This window comes from Stenella coeruleoalba (genome assembly GCF_951394435.1).
Source record: "Stenella coeruleoalba genome assembly, chromosome: 20".
Lineage (NCBI taxonomy): Eukaryota > Metazoa > Chordata > Mammalia > Artiodactyla > Delphinidae > Stenella > Stenella coeruleoalba.
Window position 1 is genome coordinate 14116948 of NC_137166.1, and position 18990 is coordinate 14135937.

The 18990-nt window shown below is 39.9% G+C and overlaps 1 protein-coding gene across 7 annotated transcripts in view; it reads right to left on the minus strand.

Moving 5' to 3' along the window:
- The window catches only part of HYDIN (HYDIN axonemal central pair apparatus protein), a 432533-nt gene that overhangs the window by 216648 nt on the left and 196895 nt on the right, over positions 1-18990 (minus strand). For all 7 annotated transcript variants that reach the window (XM_079907197.1, XM_079907191.1, XM_079907192.1 and 4 more), the window contains 4 exons: positions 13993-14060; positions 6462-6697; positions 3864-3964; positions 1346-1481 (listed from right to left, as the gene is read on the minus strand). In XM_079907197.1, coding sequence (XP_079763323.1) covers positions 1346-1481; positions 3864-3964; positions 6462-6697; positions 13993-14060 — 541 coding nt within the window. The remainder of the gene's footprint in view (positions 1-1345; positions 1482-3863; positions 3965-6461; positions 6698-13992; positions 14061-18990) is intronic.

An 18990-nucleotide genomic window follows, 5' to 3' on the forward strand; every position in this document is an offset into this window, starting at 1 on the left:
TGTCTGAGAGACACCCACAGAATGACTCGAATTCCCTTTTTTACACAGTAGACCTTTGACTTAGACCTTTGACTAGTGGGAACTATTTCATCCCAGCTACTTCTCTGTTCCAGATTAGACTTCGTGCTTGCTCCTCATATGACTTGGATTTCCAGATGACAGAGACTGACATTCTCGTTACTCCAAACAGAATTCTTTTTTTTTTTTTAAGTTGCCATTAAAAAATACCCTGTCAAGATCTGAAGACAACATTCCAGCCCTGCTTTGATGTGTGGCTCTCTCCTTCCTTTAGCTGTGGAACACTGTGTTTCTCCGATGCAGCCCAAACCTGCCTTGGTTCTGTGGCCTCAACACCGGTCTTTTGGAAGGCCAATGGCACTATCCATTGCTCCGCGGAGTCACCTCACTGGTCTTTTAACTTATTTTGAACTTACAGCCAAATGAAACCCCCATTTGATTTTTTGCATGTATTTTTATTAGAGTACTACTTACAGAAATGAATTTTAAACCCAAATTCATCCTTGGTAAAGTGCCCCTCATTAGTCACCTTTCATTACGCTAGTCTATACAGATCTTTTTGAATCTTTTTTCCATCTGTGTTTAATGGCTTAGTCTCCCACCTAGCTAGGTGTAATGGCACGTGGGCAGATCCATTTCATAAAACATTAAGAAACAGTTCCTCCTTTCTCCTTCCTATATTATCTCTAGCCTTCCAGTCAAACAAGTTCATTTATAAATATTGCATTACCATATCTTAGTGATTCTGTTCAAGTCACAGCCATAGACATAAATGAAAACTTCTAGCTCTGCCTCATTTCCCATGCATGGTTAATGCACAGGCAATAATTTGCAGGTGCAACTTCTGCATGTTGCCCTAATTGACCCTTTCTCCTCTTTATAGAAGGCAATTTCCCTGGGAAATTAACAACTGTTTCCACCTGCAGCTGCTCACTCATACAGGTGGCAATCCAGCTATAGCTTTATAACCCCATCTCCAGGTTATCCCACAGTTAAAAATTAGAATTACACACAGTCATGTGCTCAGGAATATGGCTCTTTCAAAGGTCTTCTCTTTCTCACTGAAGGAATCCAACTGAAGAAAAATCAACACTGAAAAAGGATAGAGGGGCTTCCCTGGTGGCGCAGTGGTTGAGAGTCCGCCTACCGATACAGGGGACACGGGTTCGTGCCCCGGTCCGGGAAGATCCCACATGCCGCGGAGCGGCTGGGCCCGTGAGCCATGGCCGCTGAGCCTGGGCTCCGCAAAGGGAGAGGCCACCAACAGTGAGAGGCCCGCGTACGGCCCAAAAAAAAAAAAAAAAAAAAAAAGGGTAGAGTAACTCACCTGAGGCAGGACCTGATAGCACGCTGGGAGGTCGTTATGATTGACAAGCTGGATCGTTTTCTCATATGGATACTTCAGGAAGCAGTGCCCAAAGTTCACCTCCGTATTAACCACGTGGAGAGGAGGTACAATACACCTGCTCGAAGGAAGGAGTCCATTAAAGAATTCAAAAGGATGGAGGGAGAGCTTGTTTACATATGGAGGACACAGAGTCCCAAGTTAAACACATTTGTCACTGTCACACAGTAGTTTTCCTCTAATAACTATATTAATCATTTTCAAATCTTCTCTCCTGTCATCCCTCTCCCTAAGCCCCCAATCACCACTTTTTAATCAAAAAAGGGCTAGAAGGAGGACTCCTTAAACACTGTCTTCTGTGGGTAATGACTAACGTTTCCATTGTTTTTCATATTTGGCCTTCCTTTGGCAAAGAGACCCCACAGCGCAAATTCCTTAGGGTTGTGGATCTGTTTCCATGACAAACAGGGCCAATGCCACCAGCATGAGGTCCTGACTAGCTGTGACACTTTGGACCAGTCAGAGTCCCCTTAAGACTAGCAACAGCTCACACCATCTAACTAATGGTAATAATTCTAATTCCTATGCAGAACAGCTGCCTTGGATCAGTAGGCTCAGGCAGCTGCTGGACCCAAAACTGGCACTGTGACAGTGGTGCTCAGTGTGGAGGGGGTGTGATGGGGGAGAGGGAGGGAGGAGTGGAAGGCCTGTGTGTGCAGCTCGCCTATTACTAGGTGACTTGGGTTTTATGTTGTGTCTGTTAAGTCTTGAAGTCTGCCCTGCCCTACTGCACTATCACAATATAGTGCCATGCTGAGGGGTGCTAGCGTTTGAATCTGTCAGAGCCAGGTTCAAGTACTGACCTTACCAAGTACAGCCTTGAGCAAGCTGCTCTCCCTCCCAGAGTCCTATTCTGCTCATAGGTAAAATGAAGGTAATTTTAGAGATTGATGTTAGCATCATTAACTCTTCTTAGGGAAACACAGAAGACGGTGTGAATGAAGGGTATGGCACGGAGCCGCATGATGGCTCGGGAAGAGATGATGAGCCTGTGGTAGTGGGTGTCGCCAGCCATACTGCTGGCTCTCTGGGAGAATTACCTTAGGGAGCACATTCTAAAAGCAGCTCTTCTGTTGAGAGTCTCTGAGCAGTTCTTACAGACTGCACCAAAAGCAGTGACATGAAAGAGAGTCTTGTTGACCTCAAAGTTTGGGTTTAGCACAAGATGAGTGTTCATTTTTAGCTAGAGTGGAAGTTGTCAGTTGACCCAATGATTTTGGTAAAGCTTATCCTTTACTACTTGAAACACTGTGGCTGAGAGGACTGATAGTATTTGACTGGGTCACAGAGAATACATGGTAGGAAACCCGTAGCCTCCTAGAACCACCCCTCCCCTTTTTCTTAAAAATTCAGGATTTTCTACTGAGAGCTGCAGGGAAGAGGGGCTGGAAAGTATCAGAATAAACCCACATAGAAAATACACACAAGACTAGACAAAAAGTAAAACTTCGGGATAGAGAGGACCAGATGAAAGAGTTTTCACTGTTTTCAAACAAACAATTAGGTCTCTGGAGGGAATACTAAGAAGAATTTGACCTTATTTTAGGGCTGCCCTGTGACTTCACTCAAACCCAAGACACAGGAAATGGTGCCAGTTATGATGGCCCCACCAACCAGCTCGGCTGCACACTCTTTAAGGCGCATCTTCCTAAGATTCATGGAAGTGCTAAATTCTAGGGATTGGAATACTGTCAGAGTTTTAGTAAGTACCTTTCTCTATTTCCTTCAGATGGTATTTTCATACACATTCTCAAGTTCCAGATCTGGGTATTTGTTTGCTTTGGCAAGAGTGTGGCCAATGATTTTATTTAGGATCACTGTCATCATCAGTAAGTGACATACCACCCTCGGAAAGGCTGTAACTTAGTTGAGGAGACCCAGTCCACAAATGGCAGAGCCAGGATCTTAACCTGACTCCAGAGCCCACTGCTGCCTCTACTAAAACGGAGAGACAAGTTGGTGATGGTTCTGAGGAGTTTATGATGTTAGCGGGGGCCTCATTTTGGGGGCCGCCTGCAGCCTCCCTTAAAGTCATAATGACAGAGTCCAGGAGCAGGATCTTCCACTGCAGGGCTGCGAGCCTCACCCTTTCAGCTGCAGAACTCTGGGGTACTATCTTTAAAGATAACAATAAGAAACAGCAACTGTTCACCTCTTCCTGCTAAAACCTTGTCAGTTATACACACAGCAAGTCAGACCCATTAAAGAGCACTATTATTCTTAACACTGCAAAACACACGCATCCCTCCTCTTATTTCCACCAAAGGTGCATTTGCTGTTCTAAAGCTTTGTCACTCAAATATCAGATTTAGCTTCCTCTCCCAGGAAAGCAGAACAAACGCAGTGTGAACTGCTTGTAGGCGTGCTGCCTTCTAGAGAAAGAGCCCATTACTGGCGGCTCAGGGAAGACTGGGGAAGAGAAAGCAGGTGAGTGCAATACCTCGCTGTAATTAAGAGCGCCAGCACTTCTTCCCCGATGCCCTCCACGTCCACCACCAGGGCCAGCTCATATTTCTGCAGAGTGTTGGAGCATAAGGTCACCTGGAAAGAACAAGGTGAAAAACTGCTCTTCTCAAAGGCCAGCTCTCCCTCCGCACAGTGGAGAAAGGGGCCAAGGGAGGATCACATTGATGAATGTAGTTTCTAACTACTTTATTAGGGGATGTGTGGCATTTTACATTTTTAGTTAAACAAGCTATGTTTTGGGGTTACTGCATGCTGAGTTTTTTTCAAAGGCCAGGTTAGAAACCACCGAATGGCTTTTGGTACAATAGGTTTGCTGATTTCCAAGGGGGTTGTATCAAAGGAGTCGTACACCTGCACGAGGGGAAACAGGGCCCTGAAGGATATGCAACATCAAACAAACTTTAATTACTGCAATTTAAATTGATCTCTACAACTCTGGGCTATATAAATTATGAAAATTCAACACACCAATAAAACACTACAGCTAGATTTCTCTTATGGCAAAATAAATGTCAGTTATAGAAATGGCATAAGAAATCAACTAGATAGCCTTTTTTTTTTTTTTAACCAAAATCTTGTTGTTCCTCCCCACCTCCCATATTCATTATTAGAGAAGAAAATAAGAAGCTCCAAAGAAAGGTTAATCCAAGGACAGTATCTGGCCAGTATATTTTACCCTATGTTTTTATTTACTGTTGTGAAACTTGACATTTAGGCTTTTGAAGCATTGTTGCCATTTTTAATTGTCTTAAAATGATTTGTACTGGAAGAGATACTTGTAAGTGTAGAAAACAGCTTCTGGCGTAGGTTACAGCTTTTCTATCTATAAATTATGCATCAGGTACTAATTAAAATTGTTTTGGTTGGAAAGGGAATTGTTGGATGCAAATTTTTAAGTCCACACAGACGTGGTTAAAGTGCAGATCAGGAGGGAAAACTGAGGCTTGGAGAAAGCTTTTCAAAATACAAAGGAAAAATAAAGCAAAGAGGGGGGTCATTGATTTGGAAGGAAAACTTGTCAGATTTGGAGACAAGCAGCTGCCCCAGTGCACAGATTCCTGGAGTGACTCTAACCCTTGTTTATGTCTCTGAGCTATGGTTAGAACAAGTGGTTCTGGCAGAAGGCTCCTAGATAGATGCTCTGTCTTCTAAAATCTTCCTGTACTAATCTGGGAGAAGCCCCCAAAAAGGGGGGTAATGGTAGGTAATATGTAAGCTAAGCATTACTAAGTAAAAAATAAATTAACTCATTGCAGCTGCACTTCTTCCTGGGCAAGTCACAGTTAGCAACTGCTCTGATCTGAATGATTGCGTCCCCACCTCTGGCCCCAAATTCACATGCTGAAATCTTAACTCACAATGTGATGGTATTAGGAGGTGAGGCCCTTGGGAGGTGATGAGGTCATGAGGGTGGGGCCCTCGTGAGCAGGATGAGCGCCTTTATAAAATAGGCCCCGGAGAGCTCCCTTGTCCCTTCATCATGTGAGGATACAAGGAGATGTCGGCAGTCTGCCACCTGAAAAAGGGCCTTCACCAGAACCCTACCATGCTGGCACCCTAACCTTGGACTTCCAGCTTCCAGATTGTAAAGAATAAATTTCTGATGTTTACAAGCTACCCAGTCTCTGGTATTTTGTAGTAGCAGCCCAAACAGACTGAGAGAGCAACACTGGGAAATTACAACGATGTGTGAGATCAAACCTCACTGGATCCGTGGAGAAGCCCTTAGAAGAGCTGAAAACTCCCAGAATAGATTTAGGATGAGTAGATTCATGGTGAGATATTATGAAGCATTAAAAGCAAATCTGGGGGATAAAACCATAGCTGAATTAAATATTCAAAGGTAATGACTAAAGAGAAAACTATAACCTTAGCTATGAAGTCTTATTTTTTTCCTTTTCCAGAAAAGATCAAATCATTTAAATTTAGCAGCCTTCAGTATTGCTAGACCTAACTGTTTGGAGAAGCAAAAGTAAGTGAGGGAAGACAGCTAAAATCTTTCTCAGTTAGCTGTGAAATAATTCTGCTGGTGGCACCGTGAGGCCATAAGCAAAGCATCACACTGTGGACCTTAATATAAAGCACTGTTAGGAATATCACATCCACATTCGCCACGAAGCTCAGATTCAGATTAAAAATATGAATAAACTGGATATCATCTGCGGCATCAATCTGGATACTTAGTGGTATAAATGATGTGAGTCTAACGCAGGACCTAATTATCAACGAGTTATTAAATATTTTTATGTTAGTACTGATAGGCATACTATCTGTTTAGAGCAGTGGTTTCAGCAGAAATTGCTAGAATCCACTGTTATGGTAAAGGCAATGCATTTAGATCGATGGAAACCCACTGGAGCAGTGTCAGCGCTTTTGCCCAATATATTTGGTCTGGTTTCTTTTGCTACAGTAGTTTTATTTCCTTATAGAAATAGACTCACTTTTCTATGTGAATTAGAGGCACTCCCTCCCATTGACACCGGGCATATAAAGCAAACTCTAGATGTGGTCCCAATAACTATTTGACAGTTCAGCTGCTTGGCCACATGTGCTGGAAGGCTGTGCACTTTACCCTGATAGCAGCAAATCCTTGGGAGCGAATGGTGCCACAGTTGGGGGTGACAGTGAATTCCTTTGGTCTCATTACAGGTATTTCATCCTTGTTCCAACATGATTTTTTGTTGTCTGAATACTGCTCACAAATTGAAATGCTTTTATGGCCAACACCATCCCCAGGCACACGCAGTTTGAAGGTCATGGGGACCAAGGAGGTATTATTGAGGGAACATATCAAGGTATGAGGAAACCCTGGAAAACAAAATGTAAGGTGAGAAATAAAAGCCCCACAAGACCTTCCCTTTAACTTCAACCTCCCCTTGCACTGCCAAACCTCTTAAATGAATTGTCTATGCACTTCAACACTACTTGCTTAATTCCAACTCTCCCCAGTATTGTTTTCAGTTGCACAATCAATAAATGTATTTCACTCATTCATTCACTCAGTGAATACTTACTATGCATTTACTATGTAACAACAATAGACATGAAACAAACCCCTCCATCAACATCCAGACCCCTCTCTAGAGGCAGTCTCTATAATCAGTTTGCTAAGTAATATTCTAGAAGCACATTGTACAATTAATGTTCATATAGAAATACAGATTTTTTCCCAAAGAACAGAGTTATATTTGCTCTTTTTATTTGCCAGTGTGTGAAAGGAGAAGCCTCTGTAGTTTTGCCCGCGTGTGACCCAGAGCCTGCCAAGACATTATATAATTCATCCTAGACTTGTCTGAGGCTCATGTTCTCAGAGTCGATGACACAAAATAGAATAATAGCCTCTCCTGAGAGAGACTTTACGATCTACTTTTGAGCCAGCCAGAGACTAATACATCGGCTTTTGCCTCCCTTAGACAAAGCTGCTTTTTAATGTTATTTCTAGCCCTCCTACATTCAGTTCAGGGAGACTCATGTTCCTTTCCTAGAGATGTGGATCCTACTTGCCTGGTAAACAATAAACTGAACTCTGATTTTGGATTCCCTAGGTGGCCAATGTATCTGCTACCATTTTCAGAACAAGAATGATCTACACCCATAAGAGAATAAATATGCGTATTTCTACTGGATGTAAACACTTCTCTTTCTATGTTGAACACTACTGTGATAAAACACAATTGGTCTCCTGGAGTAATTATTGCAGTACTGCTGGGGATATTTTGAACTGATCTACTTCACCCCATGTCTGAGCTTTTGTCTACACATTAGGACTGTTGGAAGAAACACATTCATGTCTCCTTTGTGATTCTGCACCTGCCAATCTACTTGGAAGAGATCTTTTATGGAAAAAGAACTGTCTGATTAAGGGCACTTGAAAGATTATTCTTGGAAATTCCAGAGGTATTTCTAGAAAGTCAGTTTCACAATCACGTGATCGCTACATTTGACTTTTCTGAACTTTCCCAACAATGACTCTTGTTTTACCTGACCATTTATGGGATAAATATTGTTCAAACATAGAGTGTATTATGGAAGTCGATCCTATAAAGATTCAGACAGGTCTTTCCAAACCATTGCCCAGACTACTTCCCTGAAGCTAGAAGTTTTTCTGAGAATAAAGCCAACTACAACCTCCTAACTAGAACAGTTCCTTGTACAACTACTTGTAATATCCCATATTGCTTATCCAGGAGCCTGAAGAAAAGGGATATTATTTTATTAAAGCCTGAAGGCTCATTAACACAAATGTTATTCCTAGGTTTCTGGTTGCACCAAATCTGAATTACTACCCTATCTGTAGTCCAACTGAATGCAAGTAATTTACAGCGTAGACCTCTATACTCCCTTCTTTAGCACCTAGTACATAAAAAAAAAAAAAAAACAAAAAACACGTATGTGCCTTTTCTTGGAATAATTAACAACATGCTTGGCCAGAATGCCTCAAAGATACAAAGAGACGCCTTCCTACCTCTCCTGGTACTTAAATAATGATTTAAAAGATGATAGTCTCATTGATTCTTATTCAATATGTGTACTGTCACCTGACCTGGAAAGCCCCTAAAAAGAAAGTAAACTTAAGGAAACTAGGGGCAAAAGATCACAAGGCTGCAAAGGAAAAATTCCATTTCTGACAAAAGGTGGTACGTTATTTGGAACATTATCTCTCTACGAAGAATGGACCCCAGCTAAGATGAGTGTTAAACTGATACAGCAACACTCAAGACCAAAAATTAAATTACAATTAAACTGATTCAGCAATACTCAAGACCAAAAATTAAATTACAATTGATAAGACTTTTGGGGATTCACAGGCTCTTTTAGACAATGGATTCCTAATTTTTCTAGTAAAATAAAAATCTCCACAAAGCAAAGGGAAATGTGTTAGCAGAGCATTGTGCAAAACAGATGGTACTTTTGTAGCTGTCTACAGAAATAATTCACAATATGGGAGATCAATAAGCACAATTTTCACAATCTATTCTGAACATAAAAAATTCAGACTTAGAAAACAAACATTACCTAAAATTGGGATCCTCTGTTCGTGTCAATGGTCTCTGGCACACCAACTATGACGTGCCCCAAAGAATGAGCTGGTCTTTGACAAAAATCTTATACCACAGGTCCCATCATAAAAGAGATGAGATAATTTCTGAATAAGAGTTGATAGCAAAATTTCTCCTCTGTAACTGGGGATGTGGCTGGCTTCCGCCTTACATTCTGCTATCATATTCCAGGAAAACTGTGCAGTGAGTGGTGGGTCTAAATCATACTCCAAAGAACCTTTCAAATACAGATGGGCTGTGCCGAAATTATACAGTTAAAATATGTTGTTGTAATTGTAAATTCTTGATACGGATTTGAGCCTTCCTATACAGAAAGGCCACTGCCATAAATGTGACTAAGACATTGTACTCTATAACTTTCCCACCTAGGGAATACCAGCCTTACATAGAAGAGTTATAAAGAATCTTACAGTGCGTTAACCATGTGATAAAAAAATTCACAATTACAATCCTTGGGAAATGTAGAACACAAAAATAGTATTTTTGATCTTAAACTGGCCAAGTTCTCTGAGGCTCTTGGAGTTCTTTGGTGAAGAGTTTTACCTTTGGTTCTAATGTCTTATCAGACCAGGTTAGCTCCCTCTACAACTCAGACTATTCACCCTAGGAAATAATAATTAGGGATTACAGTCTTTTATCAATCTGAATCAAGCTTGCTTAATACAGACATAACTAAACATTGTCAAGAACCAGCTCATCTATAAGTTCAAGAAATCTTCCCCAAAAACTCACCCTCAGAAACTCTCCCTCTTTCAACCTCAAAAATCAAAAAATATATATCAATAGTCTTCTTTAGAGCCTTCTAACAACTGACCCTGCAGTTAATTAAGAGGTGAGCCTGGGCTTCCCTGGTGGCACAGTGGTTGAGAGTCCGCCTGCCGATGCAGGGGACACGGGTTCGTGCCCCGGTCTGGGAGGATCCCACATGCCGCGGAGCGGCTGGGCCCGTGAGCCACAGCCGCTAAGCCTGCGCGTCCGGAGCCTGTGCTCCGCAACGGGAGAGGCCACAACAGTAAGAGGCCCACATATGGCAAAAAAAAAAAAAAAAAGAGGTGAGCCTTTGGGTAAAAAGACACCCAAAGAAACTGAATTACTTGCTGAAGACATAGAAAATGACTCTTACTGGAGATCTTAAATGGAAGTTTGCTAAAAAAAAAAAAAACTGCCAGAAATTGATGACCTTCAGCAACAGATTGCTATTCCAAGCTCCTCAGAACAAGCAGACTCTACATGAAATAGAAAGACTCTGCTCAAGTGTGATGGAACAAGATTTTGCTACATACCGGGCATTACTGATTCTCATACTTTTCCTTGTATACTTTCCTTGTTTATCATTCTGCCATATTATTCTCTATTTACTTTCATAAAGTCATAACAACTCTGATGTCCCCTATTGTGTCTCCCTTACTGTTAATGATAACTTATTCGGGTCTAGGCTTTGCCCATGCCTACTATAATATCTTCTGCCAACCCTTCTATGAACTTTCTATGATCATGACAATTAAGCTTTGGCCCTGACTCTCCACTTTACACTCTCCTAAAGTCAATTTAAATACTTCCCCTTGAGTAAAATACTGCTAGTTCATACCTGGCCATGGAAGAGACAACTATCATGTATATTTTTTGATGCTTATATTTATTTATCCCAACAACTCTAACCTCAAACTCTAACTTCTCTGTCCAAATTATCCAATGGTCAAGTTCACTGAAAGCCTGGAGCCTTCCAAATTCCTTATTCTCATTCAGCAAATTCTTGTGCCTCCTGAAAAATAGTGACTTTGCAGATACTTATCCGGCCCATTTTGGTCTATCACCTGGCATAATACCAGTTATGACTTGGTCCGTTTTATTCTTTGACCAATCTGAGGAGTTATCAAAGCCTCAGTGTTCCTTCAGGGACAATCACCACCCAAATTCTGTAATTTAACTCTCTCGTGATACTGTAGCTTCAGTCAAACTAATTAATTATTAGACAGGTCATCCAACAGCCATTCACAGCCATACTTTAAATATTTTAGATGCCAACCAACAGTACTATTACCTCTCACCTACTTTATGGTATTTATAATATCCTAACATCATTGATCCCCACAGACCCTGATGCCAGATCTAGATCTTCATCTCTAAGCAAGTAAATGCCATGTCTCCAACACTAGCCTGTAACAGATGCCTCTTAAGGAATGGGCCTTCTTGCCAATATGGGGACAATACTACCAACTTTAGTTAGTTTAACCTACTCCCCAGCTCTACAACAGTCTCTGAAGACCTCGTTTAACTCCACACAATATATCTATCATCCTGAAATAACTAAAAAAGTCCTCCAGTTTCTGGCTGACTCCTGTAACAGTTGATTTCTCTTTTGAATCTGGAACTAACTATATACACTTCTTAGAGTATAGTTTCAAATAAATAACTCTCCTAAGAACCATGTTTCTTTGTGATAGGAGGCCAATCTACCTGGAGAAATAAGTGATACTTTGTGTTGGAGTCATGAGGACTTTAGTTCCAACTCTGGAATTTGAAAATATACCATAAGACAATTTTGAAAGATTATTACAAAACTGCCCCTAACTTTGGCCATTATAGTGAAGAATCCAGAAGCGCAGCAAAGTAGCTTGAATTTACTGAACGAGGTGTTTTGAAAACCTTAGATTTCCTATTGGCAAGAAAAAGGGTATGTTTTTATTAACATTTCCTGTCATAATGCAGAGAAGATTAAGGAATCCACATCCAAACTAAAAGAAAAGGCAACTTGGGTTTTGAAGGTGGACTCAGGAGGGTAAGTTCTCATATCTCAGACTTGGGAAATCTTGGGTCATGGCTCTGTAGTGTCTTCTAGCCTCTTATGTCATAAGAGTCTAGCTGCTGTATCATCAAATAGTTCAGTAAGATATTATACAAAAGGAAAATAAACTATTTCTAATTTTCACCTAAGCTAGTTACCAAAACTTCTAGGTTTACCAACTATGAGGAACAGCTGTTGATTATTATCTCTATAGCGAAAGAAAACTATGAATAAATTACCCAGTGATGGCCCTTCCTGTATCCTTAGGGATAAGAGAGGACCAAATGGAAGACTGTTACTGGAAAAACCTAACTAGCCTTGGAGCATGCATACATGGTTTTACCCATTGTGTGACCAAGAGCTTGCCAATATCAAACACAGCATTTTGAGTAAATCAGTGGCATCTTGGGGATATACATTTGCCATATTCCATGGAAATGTACTATTAGGGGCTTTGATGTTTTAAAATGTTTGGATTTTAGATAAAAGCATTTCAGATATTCACGGGGTTCGATAATTGGCTTATCATTGGCACAGTATTTACATTAACATGTCAGAGCTCAGCAATAGGGCACATTCTAGACAATAAGTCAGTTGAGATTTCTTGGAGTAACTGATTTGAGGTGCTTACTTTGACTTGTTTTTTCCCTCCAGGGCATACGACATAGGGCACATCTTCCAAATGTACTTGGACTGGACTTTGTGTTTAAATGCCTGTGGAAGGGTATGCTGCTGTGGGCACCAGTTGCTCAGAGCTCTCCATGGACTCAGTTTGAAGTGTTTGGAGTACACTGCATAGGTCTTTGGGTACACAAACTCCCCTCTTATTGTGCATCAGTCACAGTTACCCTTAAGTTGTAGGTCACTTTCATTTTCCTTCAAAAGAGTCTATCATTCAAATATGCCCTACAAATCTGTAACATCTCTCCAGCCATTTTCACATTCTATATGAACAGACATTCAACTTCATTTATATAGATTTTCCTATGGTATGTGCCTTACCCAATATAATGTAGATCAGGGTGGGAGCATTGTATAAGTAAATATATTCTGAGTTTTAGAAGCTTTCATAACACCCAAATGTTAAAGCAACTGATAAAGGCATTATGAATCAGCTTTTTCTAAAGAACTATTTTTCCCCAAGTTAGACAGGCCTACTTGAAATGAAGCAAGAGAACTGAAAGTTAAAATGGGAAACAATAGAGCAAAATGGAAAGAATTATGGAATAAAGATTTAGACTAGGGTTTCTCAATTTTTTAAAGTCATCACCTCCTAAAAAGAACCGCTGTGATAAATGAATTTTATATCAAGTCAAATCAGTTAATTAAATATGATTTAAATTAGACAATTTCTACCTAACAAGAGAAATTAAATACTGAGGAATAAGATTCTGTTGGGCAGGGTGGAACTTTGAAGGAACACAAACCATTGTTATATCTAAGTTTTTTCAACACCCAAGAGCCAATTTTTGCCTCTCTGGGGGCAACTCTCAACACCCAAGTTGCCAGTATATGATTTAGACAGATCTCAATTGAAATACTAATTCTGCCACTGCTGTGTGACCTTTGGGAGTTATTTAACTGTTCCAATGCTCAGTTCGTCCAGCTCTAAAATGGGGACCTTAAAGAGTGCCTTCTCCTAGGATTGCTAAAATGTTTAAATGTAGTACCGCATGTAATTACTTAGCAGTAATTGGACTACAAGAAAGAATCATTTAATGGGTAATTTTGCTGCCACTGTTGTTATTATCATTTTTATTATTGGGGAAGTTTAGATGGGAGAAAATGACTCAGGGAAGCAACTGAGTAAAAAGACTATACAAACATATAGAAGAGTCATCAATTTGCAGTGATAAAACACCTGAATTAAACCACCACCGAGCTCACAGGTATACTGAGAGCATCTCTGTGGAAAGGTTGCTGTGTAGCCAAAGTGGCAAACCAGAATCTGCATATAAATAGAATGTTCAGAATGTTAAGACAGTGGAATAAAGCATAAAGCTTTCTGTTGTTCCACTGCAGGAAGAGGGGGGACAGCCATGGCCTGACAACTACTAGTATCCAGGAGACACGGCTATAATATTCACCTATAAACTAGGAAACAGCACCAAAATTCTGCAGAGGAAGAACAATTCTAGACCCTCTTAGCTATTACCCACACAAAATGGTAAGAGACGTTCTTTGTAAACTTTCCTCCTTCCATGTGGAGGGAAAAGTAATTCTTCTCAATTTCTAATTTAAAATGGAAAAGTACTCACCAAAGGAAACATCACCAAAATGCAGAGCAGGAACATTAAAATGGAAGGTAGGTCCAATGACACAGCCTCTGAAAGTAGGAATACAAGTTAAGGGAGTGGAAAGAGAAGCCAGTGAATTCAAGATAACAATCAAGAAGTGGGTAGAGGTAAGTACTGAAAACCATAATTTAGCATTAACTCAATTACAGCATCATCTAGGACTTAAGGAAACTGTGAGATAATGGTCTATCCCAATGGTTCTGAAAATTCCTTTTCCACTCTCAAACCTTTGGGTTTTAGCAAACGACGCTACGGTTAACTTACCACCATACTGCTATCAATGATGAGGCAGAGCAGACACATCACTGAACTAATGGCACAAAATGTTAATGTGGTTGAGACACATATCATGAAAATTTATTAACTCAGGCAAGAAAAAATTATAGGTCTAATCATATGATAGACATCAAAGACTATCAATGATACCAGTATTCCTTGGCCCACACTTTTATAAAACTGTTTTAATCCAGTTCCTACCACCAACTAGCTGTGATCTTGGCCAATCACTTTACCTCTGTAGGCCTCAGTTTCTTTTCCTAACGTACAAAAGAGAAGACTGGAACAGGTGGCCTTTAAAGACTCTTTAACTGTTGTTGTTTTGTTTCCCTCTCATACAAGGCTCATGATCTTGGAGTGACACTCTAGCTTAAAATAAACAATGGGGAGATTCTACAGCTTCTAACTGACTTCAGTTGTGGTAGATAGCATAATGGTCCCCAAAGATGTCTATGTGCTAATCCCCGCAATCTGTGAATATATTAGGTTACATGGCAAAGGGTAATTAAGGTGGCAGAAGGAATTAAGTTTGCTAATTAACTGATCTTAAGATAAGGGGATTAGCCTGAATTATCCAGGTGGGCTCAAGGTAATCACAAAGGTCTTTAAAATTAGAACACAGGGACAGAAGAGGAGGTAGGAGTGAGGCAATGTGAGAAGGACTCAACCAGCCTTTGCTGGCTTTGAACATAGAGGAGGCAGACCATGAGCCAAAGACCGTGGGCAGCTTCAAGAAGCTGAACAAGGTTAGGAGATGAATTCTCCCCTAGAGCTTCCAGAAAGAAAGACAGCCCTGGCCAACACCTTGATTTTAGCGCAGTAAGACCTGTGTTGGACTTTAGATCTATAGAACTGTAAAATAATAAATCTGTATTGTTTTAAGCTACTATGTTTGTGGTAATTTATTAAGCAGCAATAGAAAACCAATATATCAGATATTAGTTTATTCTTGTCTTTCTCCGTGGTCCATGTCCCTAAAATCTCTAGACCAAAGGTAAGAACTGAAATAATTCCCCATCTATGTGCCAAGCTTTTAAAAGTTATAGACACACAAATACCAGAAACCTCACTAAGCATGAGTCTCCTAATTCACCCAGACCCTGATGTTGGTGATGTAGGTGTGTCACACCATACTGAACGCACTTGGTGCCCTAGTGATACTTCGGGCTGCTAGAGATCTGATGATAATGTGGTGAGAGGCTGTTGAAAGCCTGGGAGGAGAGATGACAACAAAGAATCAATGCAGCAAGTTTCAATTCTAAAAGCCTTTCCCAGGACCATCTATTCTATTTCATGCTAATGATCCAAAGTGGTTTCAAAAGGAGCAGCTGGTACCTAGCAAGGAATTAGGATCCAGCTGAGATAAGTCAAAGGAGCCTACAGATTAGATACTTGGCTTGTAAAAGAAGTTTTGGCCGGGCCAAAGTAACAAATAGATCAAAAGTGTCTGATATGCACAAAAGCCTACAGAAATAAGAAAGATCACAACACTGCACAAAGCAGTCATTTAATCAGTGTAGAAGTAGAAAAAAAACTAGAGTTAAATCACATTTGTTCAAAGGCACATGTAACTAGGGGAACTGCAGCTGAATACCAACCGGGCTTAGACACTGTCACATTCATTCAAACAGGGATCCTGAACATTAGGATAGTCTCTGCCAAGACGGTGGGTGCCCTCCATCAAAGCAATGGTCTGTTAAAATTAGAATTTTAAAGACTAAGAGAGTGACTGAATTATGATGTTATGTGAAACGGGTTGAATGCGAAATATACTACAGTTAAACTGTATAAAGTCACATATGTAAAAATAGGAGGGAACAAAACTGTTCATGGGTAATTTTAAAAATCACATTAACTTTACAGTGCTGTTTATCCAACCACTTAAAATACAGTGTCATGCAGCTGGAGAAATCAATAGAAACAGCAACTGTTCTGATCTTTCAAGGCATACTAGCCAAAATTATGTGGTACCAAGGAAAGAAGATTACCCAACAATAAAAGAATAAGAAACAAAATTACAGAATCCACAATATTAACTTTATAGAGACTTCTTGGACCATAAGGCTCAAGAAAGAGTTCCTGGCAAAGTCGTAAGTAAAATCAGTATTACTGTGTGGAGCTGGAAATAAATAATAAATTATACATGTATTTCACCCTTTATCATTAGACATTTATTTGTGACACTAGATATTTGCCAAGTTTTCAAAATTACTGTTTGTGGTTTGAAGCGCTAGAACACTTTGGACAAATGCAATTTAGACAAGAATATTTCTCTTAGCAATTTGTGATTAGTTTTAGGATGAACATAAGCATTCTCTCCAGTCAGACTTTCCTTTCCTTTGAAAGAAACAAGGAATGAACATCCAAAATAAGAAAGTGGCATGGGAGTGGTGTGAATGGTAAGGTGCAGAGGATAAAACAAGAGACTTAACCTCCACAGAGCACCTGGAGTATTAACTCGTCCAAGTTTACTTGTAAGTTCCTAGGAGATTCCTAATCCCTATTATTCACAGTGGAAAAACCAAGTAGACCCTAACCTATTCAGACATTGCTAGTGACATGCATTACTAGTTTGGGATCTTCAGGAGAAGAGATCAGAGGTTTAAAAAATTCACCCATGAAATGAATGAATTATAGGCTCCTGGAAATTAAAAAAAATAACAGCCTCATTGAAATATAATTCACATGCTATACAATTCACCCATTTAAAGTGTATAAGTCAATGGTTTTTGTATAGTATTCACATATATGTGCAACCACCACCTGGGTTAACCTTAGAACATTCCCGTCACCTCAAAAAGAAACCCCATACCCTTTAACTATCACTCTCTATCTCCCACCTCCACCCCTGGCCCTAAGCAACCACTAATCTACTTCCTATCCATATACAGATTTACTCTCTCTGGACATTTCACATAAATGGAATCATACAATATATGGTCTTTTGTGACTGGCTTCTTTCACTTGTCATTGCATTTTCAAGGTTCATTCATTGTACCATGTTGTAGCATGTACATCCTTTCTTTCTTTTTTCATTCCTTTTTATGGTCTTAATAACATTCCATTGTGTGGAAAGACCACATTTTGTTTATCCATTCATCAGTTGGTAGACACTTGGATTTTTTGGCTACTATGAATAATGCTGTAATAAACATTCGTGTACAAGTTTTTGTATGGATTTATATTTTCATTTTTCTTGGGTATGTATCTGGGAGTGGAATTGCCGGGTCATATGGTAACTCAACGTTTACTTGAGAAAACCTGTCAGACTGTTTTCCAAAGTGGCTGTACATTTTACATTCCCATCATCAGTGTATGAAGGTTCTGATTTCTCTACGTTCTCTCCATCACTTATTTTCCATTTTTTAAATTATAGCCACCCACGTGGGTGTGAAGTGGAAGTTGTATCTCATTATGGTTTTGATTTGCACCTCCCTGATGATTAATGATGTTGAGAGTCTTTTCATGTTATTAATCATTTGTATATCTTCTTTAGAGAAATGTCTGCTCAGATGGTTTGTTCAATTTTTGATTGGTTGCCTTTTTATTACTGAGTGTAAATGTTCTCTATATATCTTAGATATAAGTCCCTTTTCAGATATATGATTTACAAATACTTTCTCCCATATTGTGGTTTGTTTTTTCACTTTCTTAATAGTATCCCTTAAGGCACAAAATTTTTTTTTTAACATCTTTATTGGGGTATAATTGCTTTACAATGGTGTGTTAGTTTCTGCCCCATAACAAAGCGAATCAGTCATACATAAACATATGTTCCCATATGTCTTCCCTCTTGCGTCTCCCTCCCTCCCACCCTCCCTATCCCACCCCTCCAGGCTGTCACAAAGCACCGAGCCAATATCCCTGTGCCGTGCGGCTGCTTCCCACTAGCTATCTACCTTACTACGTTTGTTAGTGTGTATATGTCCATGACTCTCTCTCGCCCTGTCACAGCTCACCCTTCCCCCTCCCCATAACCTCAAGTCCGTTCTCTAGGAGGTCTGCGTCTTTATTCCTGCCTTACCCCTGGTTCTTCATGACATTTTTTTTTTCTTAAATTCCATATATATGTGTTAGCATACGGTATTTGTCTTTCTCTTTCTGACTTACTTCACTCTGTATGACAGACTCTAGGTCTATCCACCTCATTACAAATAGCTCAATTTCGTTTCTTTTTATGGCTGAGTAATATTCCATTGTATATATGTGCCACATCTTCTTTATCCATTCATCCGATGATGGGCACTTAGGTTGTTTCCATCTCCGGGCTATTGTAAATAGAGCTGCAATGAACATTTTGGTACATGACTCTTTTTGAATTTTGGTTTTCTCAGGGTATATGCCCAGTAGTGGGATTGCTGGGTCATATGGTAGTTCTATTTGTAGTTTTTTAAGGAACCTCCATACTGTTCTCCATAGTGGCTGAACCAATTCACATTCCCACCAGCAGTGCAAGAGTGTTCCCTTTTCTCCACACCCTCTCCAGCATTTATTGTTTCTAGATTTTTTGATGACGGCCATTCTGACTGGTGTGAGATGATATCTCATTGTAGTTTTGATTTGCATTTCTCTAATGATTAATGATGTTGAGCATTTTTTCATGTGTTTGTTGGCAGTCTGTATATCTTCTTTGGAGAAATGTCTATTTAGGTCTTCTGCCCATTTTTGGATTAGGTTGTTTGT